Source organism: Mercenaria mercenaria, chromosome 5 (assembly GCF_021730395.1).
Source record: "Mercenaria mercenaria strain notata chromosome 5, MADL_Memer_1, whole genome shotgun sequence".
Classification (NCBI taxonomy): domain Eukaryota; kingdom Metazoa; phylum Mollusca; class Bivalvia; order Venerida; family Veneridae; genus Mercenaria; species Mercenaria mercenaria.
In genome coordinates, this window is record NC_069365.1 from 77,230,997 (window position 1) to 77,255,883 (window position 24,887).

A 24,887-nucleotide genomic window follows, 5' to 3' on the forward strand; every position below is an offset into this window, starting at 1 on the left:
TTTCTTGTTAAGTTTTATGTTTAGGTCAGCTTTATCCTAAACTATCAAGCTATCCTTAACTTGCAACACTTGTTCACCATCATAAGCAGACCCTGTACATCAAGAAACATAACTCCATCTTGCTTTTTGCAAGAATTATTGCCCCTTTTGGACATAGAAACTATCAGATTTCTTGGTTAAGTTTTATGTTAAGGTCAACTTTTTCTCTTAAACTATCAAAGCTATTGCTTTAAAACTTGCATCTCTCGTTCACCATCATAAGCTGACCCTGTACAGCAAGCAACATAACTCCATCCTGCTTTTTGCAATAATTATTGCCCCTTTTGGACTTAGAAAAATCATTTTCTTGGTTGAATATTATGTTTAAGTCAACTTTTCTCATAAACTATCAAAGCTATTGCTTTAAAACTTGCAACAGTTTTTCACCATCATAAGTGGACACTGTACATCAAGAAACATAACTCTATCCTGCTTTTTGCAAGAGTGATGGCCCTTTTTAGACTTAGGAAATCATGGGTAGGACAATATTTCTATTATACAAAAAAAAATCAGATGAGCGTCAGCACCCGCAAGGCGGTGCTCTTGTTAGGAGCTGCTAGAGCTAAAAAAGACTTACTTTAAACAACTTCTTCTCGTGAACCACTTGATTGAACAAGATCAGACTTGGTCTGTAACTTAATTATAAGGTCCTCTCTCAAGTCTGTTCAATTTGGGGTCACTTGGCCCTTTTGAGGGGCCTCTAGAGCTAAAAATAAAACACCTTTCAACAACTTCTCATGAACTGCTAGATGGATCTTCATCAAAATTACATTGCAGCATCATTTGAAGGTCCTCTTTTAATTTTATTCTAATGGGGGCTCTTGGCCCCTTTAAGGGGCTGCTAGAGCTAAAAATAGAAATACCTTTAAACAACCTCTTCTCATGAACTTCTCGATGAATCTTCATCAAAGTTGTTCTGTAGCATCATGGTAAGGTCCTCTCTCAATTTTGTTCTAATTGGGGCTTCTGGCCCCTTTTAGGGGCCCTAGAGCTAAATATACAAAACCTTAAAACTTGAACAACTTCAGTCTAAATTTAAGGTCAAATAATCATGGTCAGGGTCAGGTGAGTAACTTATAACCACCATTGCCCTTTTGTTTCAACTTTTTTCAGTCAATACCAATGAAAATTACAGACAGAGCAAATTGAAGTTACATTAGATGTACCGTAATTCTGAAGTAATTCTTATTATTACAGACCAAGTCTGCAATGGATGTGAAAGGGAGCAGGATGTTTGAGCTTAGTACTGAAAACAAGTTACTTTAGTTGTTCAGAATTATCTGGGGTTTGGGCAGTTTTGTTCGATTGGTTGGTGCACTGCAAACAGAGTTTTTAAGGGTAGCCTTGGTGAATGAAAAATGTTGACATTTATTCAGCCTAAAATGTGTCTTTACAAATCCTCTTGATTTTTTTCCTTGTTTTGGGTCCATGGCAATACCTCATTTGTGTTACACATTTTGCAAGAACAAGAGTATTAAACAGTCGGGCTGTATTGTTGTAATACAAACAACAAAGTATGGAAAATGTCAACTTTTTCTGTACAAGACATTTAACTTGTTCTTTTAAGAAATATTTGCAACAGATTCCAAGATACTTTTTGTATGAATGTTGGCTTAAACTGTCAGGAATGTTGAGAACATGAAATAGTGTGAAATCATAAATATTCATATAAACTCATTTTCGTAGTCTCAAGTTTAAATTCATGAATCCATACCCCAGTCTGTGAACATTTTTGTCAAAGCTATGAAATTCATTGCCAACAAAATTAAATGATTTAGCAGTAAAAATGATTTCTTGTTATCAGAAATGTTTGGATATTATACCGTAGTGGGGTATAAATTTTCATTGATAATGGACTGCTGAATTAGATTACTAAATGCTCTTTAAAACTGCCTTTTACAATTTGAAATTCATGAAGTGATGCCTTAATGAGAATGCCTGGATAAAAATTTCATACCCACAAAATTAGATGATATCACTTTATTTTCGTTCTGTCTGTATACAAAGTGTTGTTGGCGAAGAAATGGAAGTTGAAAAAGGATACTGTAAATTTTTCAAAGGAAAAAAGCAAATATTTCTTAATCAACTAATATTGCAGGTTGCAGTTAACCCAAATTCTCTTCTTATTTTAGATAGTCTTTTATACAACAGTCACTTATCCTGGACTTCACATTTTGTTCGATAGAACACAGTATTTATTTCTAGGGTTTCAAAATATTTTGCAAATGTTCAACTTTGCCTATTTGTAGTATACATGCAGAACAAGCATTCGATTCATCCCTCTGAATACGCTTCACAGTCTATGGACGTTTGGGAAGCGTCAGACATATCTAGTCATTCTAGTAATGCAGGCGATGACTATGATGTTGACATAGTGAGCTCAGTTCCAGGTAAATAGATATGTTCCTGTACCCAAAAATTTGGGGGGAAAAAACTTCCACACTGTTGTTTCTTGTATATGTATATAGGGAATTGGACATACATGTATCCTTCAGTCTGTCCGATTTGTGCAATAGAATGCGCACAAGATTATGAATCAAGAGATCGGGAGATTTATCCTCAGATGAGGCGAAAGTTTCCTTGACAATTTTCTGGAGGACATTATGTCTGAAGTCATTTTGTTCTCAGTCTCTTAAACCTGTTTGGAAGTTGTGAAGTACAGAATCCTGGAACACAAGTTTGTTTAAATGGTTTATGTAGCATAAAGCTAAAATCAGATCAAAACACGAGACATATAAGTGGGGGAAAATTGCCTGTCTTTTTTTATATGTACAGTAAATTCTATTTCAATTATATTGCAGTACCCACCCTTTTATTAGCCATTTGCTTCATTTGTATTGAAATGGCTCATACTCCTTGGCCTCCAAGGTTTTGCCAGTCACTTCCTTAGATATAAACTTTCTGGCCAGTGTGAGCCTTGGAATTAAGTCTCTTGTATCATGCTTTATGTCTGTAATAACTTTATGCATTTTTGTGTGTGTTTCCAACAAAAGTTGATGAATAGTATTTGCATGTTTGTATGTAATAATGTAATAAATAAGTGGTGTGACTGTGATTATAAATGAGCAAAAGAATTCAGTGCCAATGGGAAATTACCTCCTTTATTAACATACACATTCATTACACATACTGAGCCAAGAGTGCAGTTGATATTTTAGATTTGTTACTACATGTACAAACCTTTAAAGTGCTAAAGATGTCTTTGAGTACAATATTCTCCCAAAAGAGAACTGTTTTTAGCTCACCAGAGCACAAAGTGCTCAGGGTGAGCTATTGTGATCGCTCACCGTCCGGCGTCCGTCCGTCCGTCGTCCGTCCGTCCGTCGTCCGTCCGTCCGTCCGTCCACACTTTCCTTTAAACAACATCTCCTCCTAAACCAACAGGCCAATTTTGATGAAACTTCACAGGGATGTTCCTTGGATGGTCATCTCTAAAAATTGTTCAAAGAATTGAATTCCATGCAGAACTCTGGTTGCCATGGCAACCGAAAGGAAAAACTTTAAAAATCTTCTTCTCAGAAACCAGAAGCCCTAGAGCTTAGATATTTGGTGTGAAGCATTGCCTAGTGGACCTCTACCAAGTTTGTTCAAATCATGACCCCGGGGTCAAAATTGACCCTGCCCCAGGGGTCACTTGATTTTACATAGAAAAATCTTAAAAAATCTTCTTCTTGAAAACCAGAAGCCCTAGACCTTAGATATTTGACATGTAGCATTGCTAATGGACCTCTACTAAAGTTGTTCAAATCATGACCCCAGGGTCAAAATTGACCCCGCCCCAGGGGTCACTTGATTTTACATAGGAAAATCTTCAAAAAATTTCTAAAAATAAAGCAGAAGGCCTAGGTCTTAGATATTTCACGTGTAGCATTGCCTAGTGGACCTCTACAAAATTTATTCAAATCAGACCCCCGGGGTCAAAATTGACCCCGTCCCAGGGGTCACTTGATTTTACATAGGAAAACCTTAAAAAATCTTCTTCTCAAAAAGCAGAAGCTCTAGAGCTTAGATATTTGACATGTAGCATTGCCTAGTGGACCTCTACTAAAGTTGTTCAAATCATGACCCCCGGGGTCAAAATTGACCCCGCCCTAGGGGTCGCTTGATTTTACATATGAAAATCTTCAAAAATTTTCTTAAAATAAACCAGAAGGCCTAGAGCTTAGATATTTCACATGTAGCATTGCATAGTGGACCTCTACAACATTTGTTCAAATCATGACCCCAGGGTCAAAATTGACCCCGCCCCAGGGGTCACTTGATTGTACATAGGAAAATCTTCAAAAAATTTCTAAAAATAAACCAGAAGGCCTAGGTCTTAGATATTTGACATGTAGTATTGCCTAGTAGACCTCTACAAAATTTCTTCAAATCATGACCCCGGGGTCAAATTGGCCCCGCCCCATGGGGTTACTTGATTGTACATAGAAAAATCTTCAATATTTTCTAAAAATAAACCAGAAGGCCTAGAGCTTAGATATTCAACATGTAGCATTGCTTAGTGGACCTCTACAAAATTTGTTCAAATATTGACCCCCTCAGGGTCAAATTGACCCAGCCCCAGGGGTTACTTTATTGTACATAGGGAAATCTTCATAAATTTGCTTAAAATAAACCAGAAGGCCTAGATCTTAGATATTCGATATGTAACATTGCCTAGTCGACTTCTACAAACTTTGTTCAAATCATGACCCCCGGGGTAAAATTGGCCCCGCCCCAGTGGTTACTTGATTGTACATCGGAAAATTTTCCAAAAAATTTCTAAAATCATCAGTTTGACATTTGAAACAAATTACTCTGGTGAGCGATCCAGGGTCATCATGACCCTCTTGTTTCAAACTGTAAACAAAACATTTGAATGGTCCATATAATTATCAAGATAAATTATTATAAAGAAAATTAAATATTATTTTTCACATTTTACTGATGTGCATAGTAAAAATATAATATTTGCTTCAAACTTTGATGAAGTAGGTTTCATGCTTTTGTTATGCTTGGTTAAGAGTTTACTTCGAAATCGCTTAATTAAATTTGAGTTATGGTAGTTCCCTTTCATTTTTGAGTCCAACTAACTTTTGTTACTGGCTGGCTGTTAAGTTAGATAGTTCAGTATTTCATTGCATGAATTGTCACATAATTTCAGAACTTATTGGCTAGATGGTTGGTGTTTAAGGCAAGATATTTTCATTGAATAAAATGACTTAATATATTTATTTAGATTTTATTTTTATGAAAATATTCTTAATATCCATTTTGCCACTGAAACTTCAAGTGATTTACAATTAAACCTGCCTTTGCAGCTACCTCTTTTAAGCAGACACTTGGCTTAAGCAGATAGTCAGCTCACTGCTCATATTGACATTTCGTTCTAATTTTAACATGTCATTAGCAACCTCATGTCTTCGGCAACCAGGTTGGTTTCTTAATACAGGTTTGACTGTATATGTAGTTGCATGTGAAATTAATGGAGTTAGCTTTAATACAAGTTTATTGTTTGATTAACCAGTCCAGTAACCAGTTTTTTTTGCGCTCTCTCTTAAATTTACATCCAATATAAATAACTGTGGGTGGTAGTAGGAAACGTTTGGCATTTAAAAATGCCTCATTTTTTTTATACCCCCACAAAAAGTTTTGGGTGGGTATATAGGAGTGAGCTTGACGGTCTGTCGGTCAGTCTGTCAGTCCCTTGGTTTTCATGGTTTCCGGACAGTAACTCGTGAAAGGCTTGACAGATTTAAATAGGTGTAACATCAGAAAATACAGGTCAAGTTCGACTTTGAGGTCAGTAGGTCAAAGGTCAAGGTCACAGTGACCCTGAACAGCTAACGGTTTCCGGATGATCACTTGAAAATGCTTGGGCCTAGGATCATAAATTTTGGTACACAGCTGTAACATCATGAGATACAATTATATTCGACTTTGAGGTCAGTAGGTCAAAAAAAAAAAATTTCAAGGTCACAACAACCCTGAACAGTTAAATGGTTTCCGGATGACAACTTGAGAAGGCTTGGGCCAAGGATCATAACTTTTGGTACACAGGTGTAACATCACGAAAAAAAGATCAAGTTTGACCTTTTTAGTTCAGTAGGTCAAAGGTCAAGGCCACAGTTACCTGGAATAGTTAAGCGGTGTCCGGGTAACTTGAGAACGCTTGTGCCTAGGATCATAAATTTTGGTACACAGGTGTAACATGATAAAATACAAGTCAGTTTCAACTTTGAGGTTAGTAGGTGAAAGGTCACAATGACGCAAAACAGTTAAATGGTTTCCAGATGATAACTGGAGAACACTTGGGCCTAGGATCATGAAAATTGATAGGGAAGTTGGTCATGACCAGCAGATGACCCTTAATGATTTTGAGGTCAGTAATTTTTTTTTATGAGCATTTGATCTCTTTGTTTCTGCCCAAATGGCTTTTTTGTAGGGAGATTAATTTTTTAAGTTTTTTAAGAATATTATTTGTTCATTGGGTCATAGTTTCATGGATTGATTCTAGCAGGAAATCATCGAAAAGTAGTTCCCAGTGAATGAAACCAGGAAATCTACAAAAAGAAGTCCCAAAGGAATTAAAATGATTTCATAGTTGATTAAATTCTAAGTAAAACTGATGTTGATTTTGACAAATTACAACTTTTGTATTGCAGGACAGGAAAATTTTGACCCTACAAGCAGAAAATTCTCAGAAGAGGAACTGAAACCTCAGCCAATCATAAAAAAGTCAAAGAAGGTAAATACTTAACCTTGTTTAAATCTACAAATCAAATCATAGCATTGCACTTTGTGACAGAGAATTTCTGTAATCTAGATTTAAGAGGAAGATTTACTGTTGTTGGGATATTTTTCATATTAGTTTTATTTGTTGATATGATAGACGACATCCTATCTTGCTTGGCAGCTAGTTGATTAGTTCTGTTAATGGTTGGGGATACAGTGGCATAGATGTTAGAGGGTTAGACTACAACGTCAGTGATCCTTTTTGATTCTTTGTCACCAGTAATATCCCGACAAGTGTTCAATGCTGGATGATTGACTTAAATAAGTACTGCATCTAGCAGTATCAGCTTAGGGGAGAATATGACGCCTCATATGAACTCAACTGTGAATTAATTTTTCCATCCATTCCATTTACTGTCCGTGCTAGACAATAAACCTTTTTCTTGATGGTTGTTTCATGTAACAGTCAGAAAATGGCATCAGATCTGTATATAACAAAAAAGAAAAAATAATTGAAACAGACTAAACAAAATGCTATAGCTGCTTTGTCGAACATTTTTCTGCCCCCTTTAATCAACATTATTCTGTCCACTTTAATCAACATTTTTGAGTCGGCTAAACGATGAAATCGTTTTGACGAGTCCTTGCTATCCAGCGATTCTCTAAGTCTAAATGGACCAAATAACACAGTGAAGGGATGTAGTTCCATTAGATTTCTCAAACTTCAAACAGTTCACTGCATGAATGAAGTTAAGTTGTGTGAATTCCCTTTGCTATGACCAATATACGATGTAATCTGTCATATTTATGACTTGTAATTGTGCAATACTCGAATGTAACTCATTAAGCATAAATGTGCATTTTATGAATTGCGCAGGCTTACAAAGCTTGCGTAACATCCAGCGAAAGACAAAAAAATAGTTCCACAGGGCTCCAGATAAGATGCGTATTAGCGTAAATTACATATAGAAATAATACAAATACGCATGTCTAATAATTTCTAAGCGCATAAAAACGTATATAAAATTACAGAAATGCACACAGTGCTTTTTTAAAAACAAAATCTGAATCGTCTGGATGCGTTTGGTAATATAGCCGATCCCGATCAGCCTTAATTCTCCCACATTGAACGTATACACGCATCGTATGATTTCTATAAACTTTGCGTGGGTTTCTACACACACACACACACACACATGAATTTTGCAGTCAGTAAACGGATAAATTATCGGAAGAAGAAGCTCTTACTGGTTTGTTTAGTTATACAGATATTAAAAATGATTTTATTTCTTATTTTTCGAGAAATAAACAAATCGGCGAAACATTAAATTGTATTTTCTTGTAGTTTTTGAAATTGAAAGTAGATCGTCTATGTTTGGCTGCTTTCACGAAACGAAACACCTTTTTTATGAAAAGATTTAAATAAGAGGTAATTTAACCGTAAACTTCAATGTCAGATACTGCCAATTGCTGCTAAATGTCTTCGTATCATCACAATTTATAAAATATATTGTTGAAAATGGAATAAAAGTGTAATCGTATCCGGATATAATATTTTGGGTAAATATCGAGCTGTGTTGTGAAATTTTAACATTCATGTAACATACATGATAGATATTATTGTAACAGAAATGATTCTAGAATTTATTTTCGGGCGGGGCGTATGTTCTCCGTGACTATTTGATAAACGACATTGTGTCTGAAATCATTAGTCCTCCACCTCTGATAATTCATGTGGGGAAGTTGGCAGTTACTTGCGGAGAACAGGTTTGTACTGGTACAGAATCCAGGAACACTGGTTAGGTTAACTGCCCGCCGTTATATGACTGAAATACTGTTGAAAAACGACGTTAAACCCAAAACAAACAAAACAAACAAAGAATTTATTTTTATTAGCTCACCTGTCACAAAGTGACAAGGTGAGCTTTTGTGATCGCGCGGTGTCCGCGTCCGTGCGTGCGTGCGTGCGTCCGTCCGTAAACTTTTGCTTGTGACCACTCTAGAGGTCACATTTTTCATGGGATCTTTATGAAAATGGGTCAGAATGTTCATCTTGGTAAATTCTAGGTCAAGTTCGAAACTGGGTCACATGCCATCAAAAACTAGGTCAGTAGGTCTAAAAATAGAAAAACCTTGTGACCTCTCTAGAGGCCATAATTTTCAATGGATCTTCATGAAAATTGGTCAGAATGTTCATCTTGATGATATCTAGGTCAAGTTCGAAACTGGGTCAGCTGCGGTCAAAAACTAGGTCGGTAGGTCTAAAAATAGAAAAACCTTGTGACCTCTCTAGAGGCCATATATTTCACAAAATCTTCATGAAAATTGGTCAGAATGTTCACCTTGATGATATCTAGGTCAAGTTCGAAACTGGGTCATGTGCCTTCAGAAACTAGGTCAGGAGGTCTAAAAATAGAAAAACCTTGTGACCTCTCTAGAGGTCATATATTTCACAAGATCTTCATGAAAATTGGTCAGAATGTTCACCTTGATGATATCTAGATCAAGTTCGAAACTGGGTCACGTGCGGTCAAAAACTAGGTCAGTAGGTCTAAAAATAGAAAAACCTTGTGACCTTTCTAGAGGCCATATATTTCACAAGATCTTCATGAAAATTGGTCAGAATGTTCATCTTGATGATATCTAGGTCAAATTCGAAACTGGGTCACGTGCCATCCAAAACTAGGTCAGTAGGTCAAATAATAGAAAAACCTTGTGACCTCTCTAATGGCCATATTTTTCATGGGATCTGTATGAAAGTTGGTCTGAATGTTCATCTTGATGATATCTAGGTCAAGTTCGAAACTGGGTCACATGCGGTCAAAAACTAGGTCAGTAGGTCTAAAAATAGAAAAACCTTGTGACCTCTCTAGAGGCCATATATTTCATGAAATCTTCATGAAAATTGGTCAGAATGTTCACCTTGATGATATCTAGGTCAAGTTTGAAACTGGGTCACGTGCCTTGAAAAACTAGGTCAATAGGTCAAATAATAGAAAAACCTTGTGACCTCTCTAGAGACCATATTTTTCATTGAATCTTCATGAAAATTGGTCAGAATTTTTATCTTGATAATATCTAGGTCAAGTTCAAAACTGGGTCACATGAGCTCAAAAACTAGGTCACTATGTCAAATAATAGAAAAAACGATGTCATACTCAAAACTGGATCATGTGGGAAGAGGTGAGCGATTCAGGACCATCATGGTCCTCTTGTTACACCTACATATAATCTATGTCAGACTGGTATTCTAGTCCTGAGGCATGATCTGAAAGTAAAAAGATGAAGTGACAGTCATACTTTGGATGTTGTAATACTAGAAAGAATCTAGATTGTAACCTTTCTGGAATTTTGACTGGTATGGATAATTTGCTTACGATTCAGGTTCGCAAAAAAATGAAACCGTCACCCATTCTGCTTTTCATGATTACACATGGCTTGATTTTTGCAGTCAGTAAGCGGATAAATTATCCCGGGAAAGAGCTCTTACTGATTTGTTTAATTACTACTGATTTTAAAAATGATTTTATTTCTTATTTTTTGAGAAATAAACAAATCGGTGAAACATTAAATTGTATTTTCTTGTAGTTTTTGAAATCGAAAGTAGTTCGTCTATGTTAGAGTGCTTTGACGAAACGAAACAATTTTTTTAGCTCACCTGTCACAAAGTGACAAGGTGAGCTTTTGTGATCGCGCGGTGTCCGTCATCCGTCCGTCCGTGCGTCCGTAAACTTTTGCTTGTGACCACTCTAGAGGTCACATGTTTTGTGGGATCTTTATGAAAGTTGGTCAGAATGTTCATCTTGATGATATCTAGGTCAAGTTCGAAACTGGGTCACGTGCCATCATAAACTAGGTCAGTAGGTCTAAAAATAGAAAAACCTTGTGACCTCTCTAGAGGCCATATAGTTCACAAGATCTTTATGAAAATTGGTCAGAATGTTCACCTTGATGATATCTAGGTCAAGTTCGAAACTGGGTCACGTGCCATCAAAAACTAGGTCAGTAGGTCTAAAAATAGAAAAACCTTGTGACCTCTCTAGAGGCCATATATTTCACAAGATCTTCATGAAAATTTATCAGAACGTTCACCTTGATGATATCTAGGTCAAGTTCGAAACTGGGTCACGTGCCGTCAAAAACTAGGTCAGTAGGTCAAATAATAGAAAAACCTTGTGACCTCTCTAAAGGCCATATTTTTCATGGGATCTGTATGAAAGTTGGTCTGAATGTTCATCTTGATGATATCTAGGTCAAGTTTGAAACTGGGTCACGTGCCATCAAAAACTAGGTCAGTAGGTCTAAAAATAGAAAAACCTTGTGACCTCTCTAGAGGCCATATATTTCATGAGATCTTCATGAAAATTGGTCAGAATGTTCACCTTGATGATATCTAGGTCAAGTTCGAAATTGGGTAACATGCCTTCAAAAACTAGGTCAGTAGGTCAAATAATAGAAAAACCTTGTGACCTCTCTAGAGACCATATTTTTCATGAGATCTTCATGAAAATTAGTGAGAATGTTCACCTTGATGATATCTAGGTCAAGTTCATAAGTGGGTCACGTGCCTTCTAAAACTAGGTCAGTAGGTCAAATAATAGAAAAACCTTGTGGCCTCTCTAAAGGCCATATTTTTCATGGGATCTGTATGAAATTTGGTCAGAATGTTCATCGTGATGATATCTAGGTCAAGTTCGAAACAGGTTCATGTGCTGTCAAAAACTAGGTCAGTAGGTCTAAAAATAGAAAAACCTTGTGACCTCTCTAGAGGACAGACTTGTGAATGGATCTCCATAAAATTTGGTCAGAATGTTCATCTTGATGATGTCTGGATCAGGTTCGAAAGTGGGTCACGTGCCTTCAAAAAGTAGGTCAGTAGGTCAAATAATGAAAAAACGTTGAGACCTATCTAGAGGCCATATTTTTCATGGGATCTGTATGAAAGTTGGTCTGAATGTTTATCTTGATGATATATAGGAAAAGTTTGAAACTGGGTCAACTGCGATCAAAAACTAGGTCAGTAGGTCTTGAAATAGAAAAACCTTGTGACCTCTCTAGAGGCCATACCCTTGAATGGATCTGCATGAAAATTGGTCAGAATGTTCACCTTGATGATATCTAGGTCAGTGTAGAAACTGGGTCACGTGCCTTAAAAAACTAGGTCAGTAGGTCAGATAATAAAAAAACCTTGTGACCTCTCTAGAGGCCATACTTTTCATAGGATCTGTATGAAAGTTGGTCTGAATGTTCATCTTGATGATATCTAGGTCAAGTTTGAAACTGGATCAACTGCGATCAAAAACTAGGTCAGTAGGTCTAAAATTAGAAAAATCTTTTGACCTCTCTAAAGGCCATATTTTTCAATGTATCTTCATGAAAATTGATCTGAATGTTCACCTTGATGATATCTAGGTCAGTTTTGAAACTGGGTCACGTGCGGTCAAAAACTAGGCCAGTAGGTCTAAAAATAGAAAAACCTTGTCTAGAGGCCATATTTTTCATGAGATCTTCATGAAAATTAGTGAGAATGTTCACCTTGATGATATCTAGGTAAATTTCAAAACAGGGTCACGTACCTTCGAAAACTAGGTCAATAGGTCAAATAATAGAAAAACCTTGTGACCTCTCTAGAGACCATATTTTTCAATGGATCTTCATGAAAATTGGACAGAATTTTTATCTTGATAATAGCTAGGTCAAGTTCAAAACTGGGTCACATGAGCTCAAAAACTAGGTCACTATGTCAAATAGTAGAAAAAACGATGTCATACTCAAAACTGGGTCATGTGGGAAGAGGTGAGCGATTCAGGACCATCATGGTCCTCTTGTTTATGAAATGATTTAAATAATTTCACAGTAAACTTCAATGTCAGATACTGCCAATTGCTGCTAAACTGTCTTCATATCATCACAATTTGTAAAACATATTGTTGAAACTGGAGATTTTGGTGGTATAAAAGAAAGTGTAATCATATCCGGATATAATATTTTGGGTAAATATCGAGCTGTGTTATGAAATTTAAACATTAAAGTAACAGACATGATAGATATTATTGTAACAGAAATGATTCTAGAATTTATTTTTATAATACATACATAGAATCAATATCAGACTTATATTCTAGTGCTGAGGCATGACCTGAAAGTAAAAATATGAAGTGACAGTCATTCATACTTTGAATATTGTAATACTAAAAAGAATCTAGAGGTAATATTTAGAAATTGAAACATAAAATTTTCAGTTAGAAATCGCACCAAAGGCTATCAAGGGTCTACATTTTCAAAATTTCCTTGTGGTGATACCCCAAACCCTAATTGCAGGAGGGGGTATCCTCCCACACCCTCCCCCCATATTGCCACTTTACAGTTTGATACATTTGCCCTTTTACCACCTGCCACAATGCCCATTTCAAAATCTGACTGCAGTTCAAAGCGGGAAGGAACACCCCTCCCAAACCCACCACTGCTACCGACCACGTAAAAATGGCTCAAACATTTTTTCAGCCCAGTCTGGGCCTGTCTGTCTACATGAATCAAAACGGATAATTGAAAGTACATAGACTTGGGGACTACTGACATGGTTTTGAAGGGGTTAACAGGTCTGAAATAGAATAAATGATGGTTTTAACTTAAAAAGAACTGCATTTATTAATATTTGTTATCTTTTCCGAAATTGGTAGCTAGTCCGAGTAACTTCTCTTAGTTTCGAATGCGCAGTTTTCCTGTCAGTGTAAACATTCATGACACTATATATTGACACTCAGCAACATTTACATATCTTTAAACGCAGAAGTAAGTATACTTTAAATTCACATCCCTTATAATATGATTGAACAATACCTAGCATGTGACACGGTTATTGCCAGGCCCCTTATCTGTAAAATATCTGAACAGTTCTTTCGTCCATCCGTTACAAATTGTATGTGGCAATCCGCGCTATAAAATTTCAATATATAAATTTTCATATTCAAATTTTATCATGTGCGAATATATACCAGCCGATAGTTGCCTGTTTTGGTAATGCCGGAGGCAAATGTTTACTGGAAAAATATTTATAGTCATGGGCAGTATCTTAGTGTCACCTGTCAAATTGTAGTTTGTACTTTCAACATTTTTATTTTTGCGAACCACTCTTCAATTTTAGAGAAATATATTGGGTTTAAATACTTGTATAATGTCAGTCAAAGTTTTACTAGGCATCAATTGAATGTCCATTTCATCTGTTGTAACAAAATATCTGTTCAGTTGGGGAAAAAAACTAAAACCAAACTGAAACTGGTAGACTATACTACCAGTACATCAATCATTAGCCGACTCTCAGGCCCTTCAGGCCTTTGATTAATCAACATTTTTCTGCCCCCTTTAATCAACATTTTTCTGCCCACTCTAATCAACATTTTTCTGCCCCCTTTAATCAACATTTTTGCCCCCTTTAATCAACATTTTTCGGCCTACTTTAATCAACATTTTTCTGCCCACTTTAATCTGGACAACCCCATGTGGTTCAGGGACGATCTATGTATGAAAAGAATTGGAGCCACTGCCTTCCCCTTGCATAATCGTAAGAGGTGACTAATAAATAGATAAATAAATAAATTAATTAATCTGGACATGCTGTTTTTGCAGATATTTGTTGATGAACATAGCAAAGATGACAGATATTGGCAGAGACGAAAGAAGAACAACATTGCTGCGAAACGTTCTCGAGATGCAAGACGGGTGAAGGAAAATCAGATAGCCATGAGAGCCTCATTTCTTGAGCAGCAACATGACAATCTTTCGGAAGAACTCGAAAAAGTGAAACGGGAGAACGAAGAACTAAGGAAGAGGTTATCGAAGTACGAAAAAGTGTAGCGATGTGGTCAGACGTTTTTCATCGATCGTCATTCATAGTCGGTTAGAGATTTTGTGTATCATTAATTCGGAAGCAGAATGTTGTAAGTTTTTGAGAAGTAACTCTGTTGTGATGATAGTGATTTGTAAATATTTTTTAATAGGACATCAAAGACTTGCAATTTTCTGTTTCAGTACGTTTGGAAGGAAAGCGATGGTTTTTTTTCTGTACAGTGTTGAATAGTGTTTGTGTAAATAATAATGATATAGACCTATTTTTCGTTAAATGAAAAAAAAAAAAAAAAAAAAAAAAAGATCCTGTGTAGTTAATGTGTTACATCTTTGATCTGTGTCTAACCCTAGCTATTATTCTGTCATTCCATACATTGTATATATCTTGATTGTATTTGTTTTGAATAGTTCAGTTGTTTAAAAGTTTTCAAACAGAGAGTAAAACATGTAACAACTCTAGTCTACATTTACCTCAGAAAAAGGGAACGGAAAGTTTTATGTTAGACATCTGGAAAGAGAATTATCACAAAAGATGAACCAGTCCCAACGATTTTCAGAAAATATACTAGCAATATAATCCTAAGTTTTGTCTGACATAGAACTGGTTAAGTGTAACAAATGAAAATTTACTATGGAAGGTTTCTGATATGCCAATTTTAATTGAAAATGAAGTTTTTATATTATGACAAATTAAGGTTAAAGCAATGAATGATTGATGGCTCTGACAACTGTTGCCAGCGGGCGTCTTTGTGTCATAACATCAGTTATAGTAGCGGAAAGGTTAAGTTAAATAACAGGTTAAAGTATTGAAGAGTTCAACATGTATTTTCAAGATATATTTTGTATGTATATCTATAAGTTATTTAACATTTTAACCGTTCCATAACTGAACTTAAGTAATATAACTTTAGAAGGTTTTTGCTGGTGTATCCATGGTAAAAGTTGGTGTTAATTTTAGGCATACATGTACTTGCTTGTATTATACATGTTTGTAAAACGGGTATCATATAACTCATTTTACATATACTATGACTCATAATAGATCTGTGTTAAAACTCAAGAAAATGGAGTTTTGGACCATTCTGTAACTAAAAAATAACTAGATAATATGATAGTGTATTGCAGACAATTTTGAATTTACAACAATGGTAAATCTGATAGCTAGATAGTTTAGTTTAAGGATGGTTGACTTGCTTCATCAGACAAGATGTCAACTGAAATTAACATAGATCAATATATATAAGTTAGGTACATTGATTTTATAAACATATGTGTTATTTTATTGCATTATCAAGGCCAGTTTTAAAGTTCATACAGGGCAAAGAAAATAATATATCTACTTTAGAAAACTTTTACTTTTGATTTTCATTTGTTGATAATAACATGGTGCAATGCATCAGCAACTTCCAACATGTGATTCTCATTTTTTTTAGCAATAATTTGGTGCATTAAGAAATTAATCATGTAAGGAATACAAAAAGTGAAGTTATATGATACCTCTGCTTATGCTTAAATGCTCATACAGACAAACCTGAGAGAATGGGCAGGGTTGGGCAGGAGATGGTTTTTTGAAATGGACGGGTATTCACAGGTTGAAGTACGCAACAAATCTTTTAGGTAGTGGACCTGATATTACAGCTGGTAATTTAAATAATCTCCTTTTGCTATGTCGGCATGCTTCAATTTTTATGGAAATCTGTTGGTGCGTAGAGCAACACTTACAGCTGAAAAATTTCCCATTTGGTTAATATAAACACATAGGAGCATGGAAATTGCTGAGTATCAGTACGTGTCAACTACCTTAAGTTTGAGATCAAACTTTGGGTCCTTAGAGGCAGCTTGTTTCTGTTCATAGGAGCATTATACCACAGGTTTGACAGTACTTTTATCCTTGTTTATGGAACAATTTGTCTTGTCTACATTTGAAAAAAAAAATCAATATTTTGGCTGTAATGATATGGTGGGTAATTGAAATAGCATGCATATCATACCTATGCAGATGAACAATAATTTTATCTGGACAACAATATCTTAGAGAGTAACACATAGTACATTCTATCCTGTATTAAAGAACATGTGTGAAGAGAGGCTGCTTGGTAACAAAGACCACTAATTTTATTTCTAGATTAAGTATGTTATTTTAACCTGTGAATAAAGACCATCTTTGCATAAAGAACACCTGTACATTAAGACCACTTTTGCCCCATAGACCTACTATTCATAAAGACCACCTGTTCATTTGAAACACTTGCATGTACAGACCTTGTTTTCCTAAGCATGGTCTTTGTATACAGATGTGACTGTATTTGCATTGTTATTCATGAAACCATTTGTTACAGTTAGTGATACAAAAGTACAATCAGGGCAATTTGAGTTCATTAATCGGATTGACTTTAATCTTATTATCACACATGATTATGGCATGTTTGCTGGCATATATGCTCGTGATTTCTCGGATACATCGGATACTGAAAGCCATCTACAAATGAAAAAAAGAAAAATTGTATTGTTGGTAATTAATTAGCATTCCTGTGAGCTCAGAGTTTATTAACATGGTGTAGAAGTATATTTGTACTTGATATGAAGAAAACAGGAACTGCTTGCATACGTACAATTTGCAGAAATGCATCTGTTGAAAAAGCAAAAATTAGCATAAATTATGCCGCTAAGAGCATTTGACATTCATGTTTTCTTCATGTTTTGTATATTAATCCTATGCTCAAAATGATTCATGTATGTTTCCCATATTTTAAAATCATGCAAATATGGTGTATGGAAGCAAATATGTCTGCTGCATGTTTTTGTTTACTCTTTGCTTAGTGTTTTTTTTTTCAACTTTGAATCTATTCATTCATAGATAGAATGAAAGTTTTTAATATCATCACTTAGCCCACACTTTGACATTATTATTTAAATGTTGTTGGTGACTGGATATGGGATAATCATTGTCATCAAGGTCTGTATAAGGCTCATACAATATGAAATTCCGAGACAGTATACAAAATGTTTCCCATCACAAAAAATATCCTATATTCTAACACAATCTGATTCATTTTCCTATTTAACAAAGAAGGCTGAAACAGTGAATTATTATACAACAGTTCACTGTTCTGACATCACAATTATTACGTCATAGCGTCAAACGGCATAGCGGCGTGCTGGAAAAGAAATCGATTGAAAACGGGCACATATTTAATGAATGCCATCAAGGATGTACTTTAAAGTCCTTAGTAACGTGTTAGAATTGAAATAATATATCTCATTTAGTGATTTGTTCTTGAATAAAATCATTGTCATTCAGATGCGTATTATTATATCACTCGGGCTGCGCCCTCGTGATATAATTCCTTCGCATCTGAACTCCAAACTGATTTATTCAGCGGCAAATCACTAAATGAGATATTTTATTTCTTAAATAATTTCATCTTGCTGACACCAGTTACTGTACCTTGTAATTAGCAATTGCAATCAAGATCACGAAATCTGTATGGGATCGGTCATTTTAAGGATTGTCGTAACAATGAAACCCTCGAAAATAAGTCCCCCATGAATACCATTGATTTAACAGTAGTATCTCTGCACTACTAGTATTTGTATACTTAGCTTAATTTTGAGAACTTTGTGGAATGAATGAGGAGATATCAGAGAATACGCAGTTAGTCAAATGTCTTTAAAGTCCATTATCTAACTGACATATTGACTTACATGTACATTATACATGTATTGTCTAGCTTTAAGGGTGTTTGGTGACACAGTTTTAAGGATGTTGAACTGAAAGAAAAAATTCTTCAGGATCAGGTTGACTCCCCCTGGAAATTTTTGAAATACATGTATAAAATGGTGGCCTCTGGTGCATTTTAGGTCTAAATTTTGAGGTATTGGAGGGGTACAAGACTCCCCTCTTAATTGGAAAATTTTGAAATACAGGTATGAAATGGTGGCGTCTGGTGCATTTCTGGGTCTAAATTTTGAGGCACGGCTGGGCCTGTATGATGCAAAATTAAGTTTATTTCTTGACTTGAGCAATGTTTTGGTCAGAATATTGCACTCGTGAATGTCAGTTTTTCTGTTTTCAAAAAAGACTAGTGGCTAACAACTGATTGTGGGTGTGGTGTGGTGGGTGGGGTGTGATGGGCATATGGTTGACTGTACAAAAAGTGTGATGTGACAGTAAATGAGAGCATGTAACTCGCCTTATGGTACTATAGACCTTATTGTTAGGAATTGCTTTACAGTGCAAGTTGTGAAAGGAACAATTTTTTAGCAGGAAACCCTATTTTCTTTTCATTATTTCATTGAAATACTTGCCTCGCTGTAAAATTATTGTGTCTGTTTGTATAGAGAATGGCTTCCAGATTATTGGTGAAATGTAAGATTTTTAATATTGGTGAAAATGAAAGAAACTCCCTATATTAAAGATTTTGCATGCAACAAGATACAACTAATTTGCTGCTATTTTCAGCTCCACTTTCCTGCATAGGTAATAGAGTAAAGATATATTTTTTTACATATTTCTAGCTTCGTGAGTGTGTTTTTAATGGCTTTAAATTGTTACTAGTTGCTAGTAAATAGTGAATCCGGTCAGTTAAGGTACCTGTCATTAAATCACATGACCCTTACATCTGTAGGTTTGAATCTTGCATGAATTGTCATGTTAGGAAGCCATCTTGCTGGCTTGTTGAAGGTCAGTGGTGTTACCAAGGTGCCTGCCTGTGACTGAAGAGCCATTAGGGGTCTTCCAAAACTGTCAAGAGCTGGTAAGTTACCATGCATATGATCTGAATTGTGTCAGTGTTACTTGAAACACAACTAAGGAAAAAAAACAACATTTGAATATTTTTCCCATAAATCTGGAGGGACATATCTGTTATAAGATACAATAGTTTTGCAGTGGCAATTTGCTGTACCAGGCTTTACAAGCAGTGACGTAGTTAGGGCACTTACTTCTTTTTTATATAGAGTATGTTTGTTTGTTTTTAGGTGTAGGCAGAAAGTTTTGAAAAGCATGTTGTTAATCTATAGTAGCTTATAATATGCCAACTGAATGGTTGGTGGTGTTGCAAGAAACTTGTATGTCTAATCAATGTTATTGTTTTTGTGCCCGTGTTGGTTTTAAAGCTTTTCAGAATGAATGTACAGCTCACAGTTATGCTATATTAGCCAGTGATGATAGATTACAAAAATCAGACTCTGTCTGTAAGGAACTTTAATATCAAAGCACTTGAAATGAGCCGCGCCATGAGAAAACCAACATAGTGGGTTTGCGACCAGCATGGATCCAGACCAGCCTGCGCATCCGCGCAGTCTGGTCAGGATCCATGCTGTTCGCTAACAGTTTCTCCAATTCCAATAGGCTTTAAAAGCGAACAGCATGGAGCCTGACCAGACTGCGCGGATGCGCAGGCTGGTCTGGATCCATGCTGGTCGCAAACCCACTATGTTGGTTTTCTCATGGCACGGCTCAAATGGTGTTTTTAATATTTTAGATGGTGTTTTGTGAATGGCCTTGATGCCATAGAAGTGCATTTTCCTAGGAATGCTAACTAACTGAGGACATTTTTCATGTGATTGTTTGACTTTTAGCAGTGAATATTGAAAAAGATAAAGTATAAAGTGTATTGGAACATCATGTTTTTCATTTTGATTCAACAGCATAAAAATACTACTGACTTTCTTGAAGGGAAAATTGTACTTTGTACAGGACATTGTTTTCCTGATAGCACTGTAATTATCTAATAGAAAAAATAGCAGAAACATTGATTATCATTGATTTTTTTAAGTTTAAAAGATCTCCTTTTTGGTAGAAAAGCAATACATTAGCTGCTCATGACTTGACGACCATTTTCATTTTTTTTTTTTATCATTTGCATGATTTTTATCATGAAGTTGGGCATTAGGTAATTAATGAGTGTTTTCATGTTGGTTGTACAGCATACTTGTTTGTTTTTATGTACTTTTACCAATACTTAGACACAGTAATATAGCTTCAAATGTAGATTTTGTTTTTCATTCTTTGAGAAAAATGAAGTAGTTCTTATACATGTAGAGAAAAGTTGTCATTTTTAGTTACATTTTAGTACTGTAACTAGTTACATTTTACTACCTTCCTCATTCATGTTAAAAAGAACAATCAGCCATTAAATATTTTGTTTCAGTTTTTCAATTTCACTAAATATTTTTATCATTTTAGTGTCCGTTGACATGTTTCGAGCTTAGAATTTTTAAAAGTTTATATGAAAAATGACATATATTTTGTATAAATTTTCATAGAAGTATGTGTAGAAATTTATCATATGCAGTAATAATGTATCTTCTTAAACTACTAGATTATTGCTATAATATTTTATTCAGGTTAAACAAATAGACCCTTAATGGCAGTTGGCAATTTCAGTGTGATTATGCATTTCCCTGTGGTATTCCGGCATTGCTCAACCGCTAAAATATTGCTAGTATTTAGTCTGTATATACATATTATACACAGACATGCAATGATTTGTGTATTTTTGCTGTGCGCTCTAATTGATAATCACTTCCGGACATGCACAATGAGCAACATCGAATTCTTACAAGCACATGGCTTAATGTCCAAATTAAATTTAGCTAAAACGTAATTGAATGGAAATTTCTGATTGGCATTAAGGGTCAGTTACCTCCAAACACCTTATTTTAAGTTTCTTGATAAAGTTTTTACAGGTTATCTGTTCCCTACTGGTTGAAAACCAGTTTTGGGGACAAGGAATGCGCTTTTCCGTCTGTCCGTCATTCCATCCGCAATTTTGTGTTCTGTCCATAACTGCCATCCATGAAGGAATTTTAATATTACTTGGCACAAATGTACCTCATAATAAGACGATGTGACATGCACAACTTTCCGACCGCTAGCTTAAAGGTCAAGGTCACACTTGGCAGTCATATGTTAACATGACATGAACAGGGTTTCGTGTCCGGTCCATAACTCTGTCATTCATGAAGGGATTTTATTACCACTAGGCACAAATGTTCCCCATGCTGAGATGACATGTCATGCGCAAATCCCGGACGCCTGGCTCAAAGGTCAAGGTCACAATTGGAGGTCAAAGGGTAACAGGGCTTTTTTCCTGTCAGGTCAATAACTACCATCCATGAAGGGATTTTAATATTACTTGGCACTAATGTTTCCCATGATGAGACGACGTATCATGCGCAAAACCTGGACCCCTAGCTCAAAGGTCAGGGTCACCATTGGAGGTCAAATGTCAATAGAGTTTTTTTCCTGTCCAGTCCAGAACTCTGTCATCCATCAAGGGAATTCAGTATTACTTGACATAAATGTTCCCCATGCTGAGACGACATGTCATGCACAACACCCAGAACCCTAGCTTAAAGGTCAAGGTCACACTTGGAGATCAAAGGACTATAGGATTTTTTCTTCTTCATGTATAGAGGGATTCTGATGTAACTTGGCACAAATGTTCACCACCACAAGATGGATTGTCATGTGCAAGAACCAGGTCCCTAGGTCAAGGTCACACATAGAGGTCAAAGATCAAATTCAGAAATGTCTTTGTCTGGAGCATTTCTTCTTCATGCATGGAGAGATTTTGATGTAACTTGTAACAAAAGAGGCACCCGTGTTTTTAGAATTATGTCCCTTTGTTATAACTATAAATAGATTATATTGTATTTTTTTTTTTTTTGGATTTATTTCCATTTGTTGTTACTATAAATAACTTCCTTTTTCATAATTGGCCAAAAATTACATGTGAAAACAACTGTAGGTTTTTATATATGCAAATTTTAATCTAAGTGTTTTGTTATAACTTATTGTATATATAGTACAATATTGTTATATATCATTGACAGATATTAGTTCATTATACATATATTATACTGCAGTAGAGAAAATTAGGTGCACTCGAGTAGGGTATTGCATGGCAGTACTTCATTCACTTGTTTATCATTGTGTTTGGGTAGAAAATAGCAAATCTATTCAGTGGATTGCTTATACACATATGCTAAAACATATGAAATCTCTATTTATTTTTACAAACACAGCAAGACTTTGTCTCCAATAATATAAATGATGTCTGTTACAATGTAAAATGATTTGTTAATATCAATTTCACTTACCATTATCTCATGTTTCAGCCTTATTTAATCTCACACATTCTTTTCCCATTGATTATATTGTACAGAATTCCACATATGTGTAATTGTTGTCGTGTAAGTGGTGATATTTTACATATAGTTGAAGACTTGTGCCTTGTTGTTTTCATTAGAAGAGGATTTACATTACAGTGATATCTGACTCTAGATGGGATATTTGAAATGAATTTATTTCTTTAGTGTTTGCAACCAGTATGAAACAATTATGATATATCACAATTGCGAAATCAATAGAACTTTTTTCTTTACACTGTCTGCAATTTCTTAAACTTTTAGTGAGGCTCATAGTTTATGAAATCTTGAAATAAAAGAAATTAAAAGAAATGCATCCTGTCTATTCTAGATACAGGGATATTTTATGATGTTTTTTTTATTAAAAGAAATCAGCTATATTCACAGAGAGATTAACACATTTTCGTTAAATTGATGTTATATAGCCGGACTATATCCATAAAATATATATATTTGGAGAGATGGAGGAATTGAACTGATTGTAAAAAATTTCAGCTCAAATTTGCCAGCTTTAGATGTAAATAATATAATCTTTAAATGTAATCAATGTGAAATTATATTATGCCTTTGTAAATAGAAAATATGTTTTTCTTTGCATTTATTAATAAAGGACAGAATTCATTTTTAATGCAAAAGATTTTAGAATTTTTTTTTATTACTGAAGTTGAAAAATTGAAGTTTAAGTTTCTTAGGCCTTGCCAAGTGAAATAATTTAATGCCCATTGAGGGAGAGGTCATTATTTCTTGTTCATTTTCCACATTTTGTTTGGCCTTTCAAAAGCCTCAGTCTGCTCTGTTTATTTTCTATTTTACAGAAAACAGTCCAGATATTTTTCCAAATATCCTTAAATTTTCTTACTTTTAGTTCTCTATAGGGTTTCCAAGTGCTAGGGTGTTCCTGGACTAAAGTGTACCACACTTCCAGATACTTTAGGTAGGGTAGATAATTGGCCTAATTTGCTAACCAGACTGAAAGGTGATAATTGAATAGACCAAACTTGAAGACTAGTCAAAAAAAGTTATCATGATTTACATCAAATGAAAATTACATTGATATGTTCCAATTTTTTTTAAAATATGGAGTTACTTCCTTAATGTAGTTCAGGACACCTTGGACAAAATGGGAAAATAGAGATACAATGTTGTAATGGAACTATACACTTATGACAAAAAGGGAACATTTAGGTACAATGTTGTTATGGAATTAAACGCTTTGGACAAAAAGGGAAAATTTAGGTACAGTGTGTTTTCCAGACTTGAAAAACAACAGGTGAAGGTTAAATCAATGGATTGCTGTGGTACTTACACATGCAACAGATGTTTATTCAGACTGGTATTTTATTTACAGGTATAATATATGAAAATGAGTACTTCTGTACTGAAAATTATTATTACCATTTACCCATTTGATTTCTTTCAGAAAATCTTTAAAAAAAATGTCTTTGAAAAATTTTGTTATAAAAAAATGTAAAAATATTGTTTAAAAAATGTTATCATTATTGTTGAATATTTCAGTGAAAATAAAAAGCAGCATGAAAAAGTCTGATGTGTTTGTTTGTGTTTGAAAGAAAATCTCAGTGTTTGGCTAGTAAAGGCAAGAGGTGTCCATGTTCTGGTCTTGATTTGAGTTTTCCAACCTGGAGGCTGCGGGTTCAAGCCAAGAGTAAGGCCAATGTACTCAGTGGGGATTGGACAGACACGTTTAAGTCACTGGCCTCCACTTTTGAAAGTTTTCAGGTACTTGTGGAAACACTTATGGTGGCACATTTCATCACTGAAATAGTGCTTGAAAACAGGATTTTAACTTATCTAGCATGGACGTTTTGTGTTTTTGGTCGACTATTAAGTATGTGGAGAGCTGTCCTACTCGCCCGGCTTGGGCTTGTTCCTCATTATCACTCGCATCATCTAGCATAAGGGTCATAACTCTCACACCAATATTCAAAGAATTATCCCCCCTTTTTATACGCCCGTTTGAAAAAAGGGGACATATGGGAACGCCCCTGGCGGGTGGATGGGCAGCGTCCACAGACTGTCCGGAGCATATCTTCTACATGTATGGAGGGATTTTGATGAAACTTGGCACAGTTGTTCACCATCATGAGACGGAGTGTCCTGCGCAAGAAACAGGT

General features: G+C 35.3%; 1 protein-coding gene across 2 annotated transcripts in view; it reads left to right on the forward strand.

Annotated features, from left to right (window-relative positions):
* Nucleotides 1-24,298, forward strand: part of LOC123558558 (hepatic leukemia factor-like) — a 37,880-nt gene extending 13,582 nt beyond the window's left edge. Inside the window, exons 5-7 of one of the 2 annotated variants that reach the window (XM_053544041.1) lie at nt 2,289-2,429; nt 6,684-6,766; nt 14,380-24,298. In XM_053544041.1, the coding sequence (XP_053400016.1) occupies nt 2,289-2,429; nt 6,684-6,766; nt 14,380-14,607 (452 nt within the window). In that variant the 3' untranslated portion in view covers nt 14,608-24,298. The remainder of the gene's footprint in view (nt 1-2,288; nt 2,430-6,683; nt 6,767-14,379) is intronic. The other variant, XM_053544042.1, reaches the window with a different exon arrangement.
* The last annotated feature ends 589 nt before the right edge of the window (nt 24,299-24,887 follow it).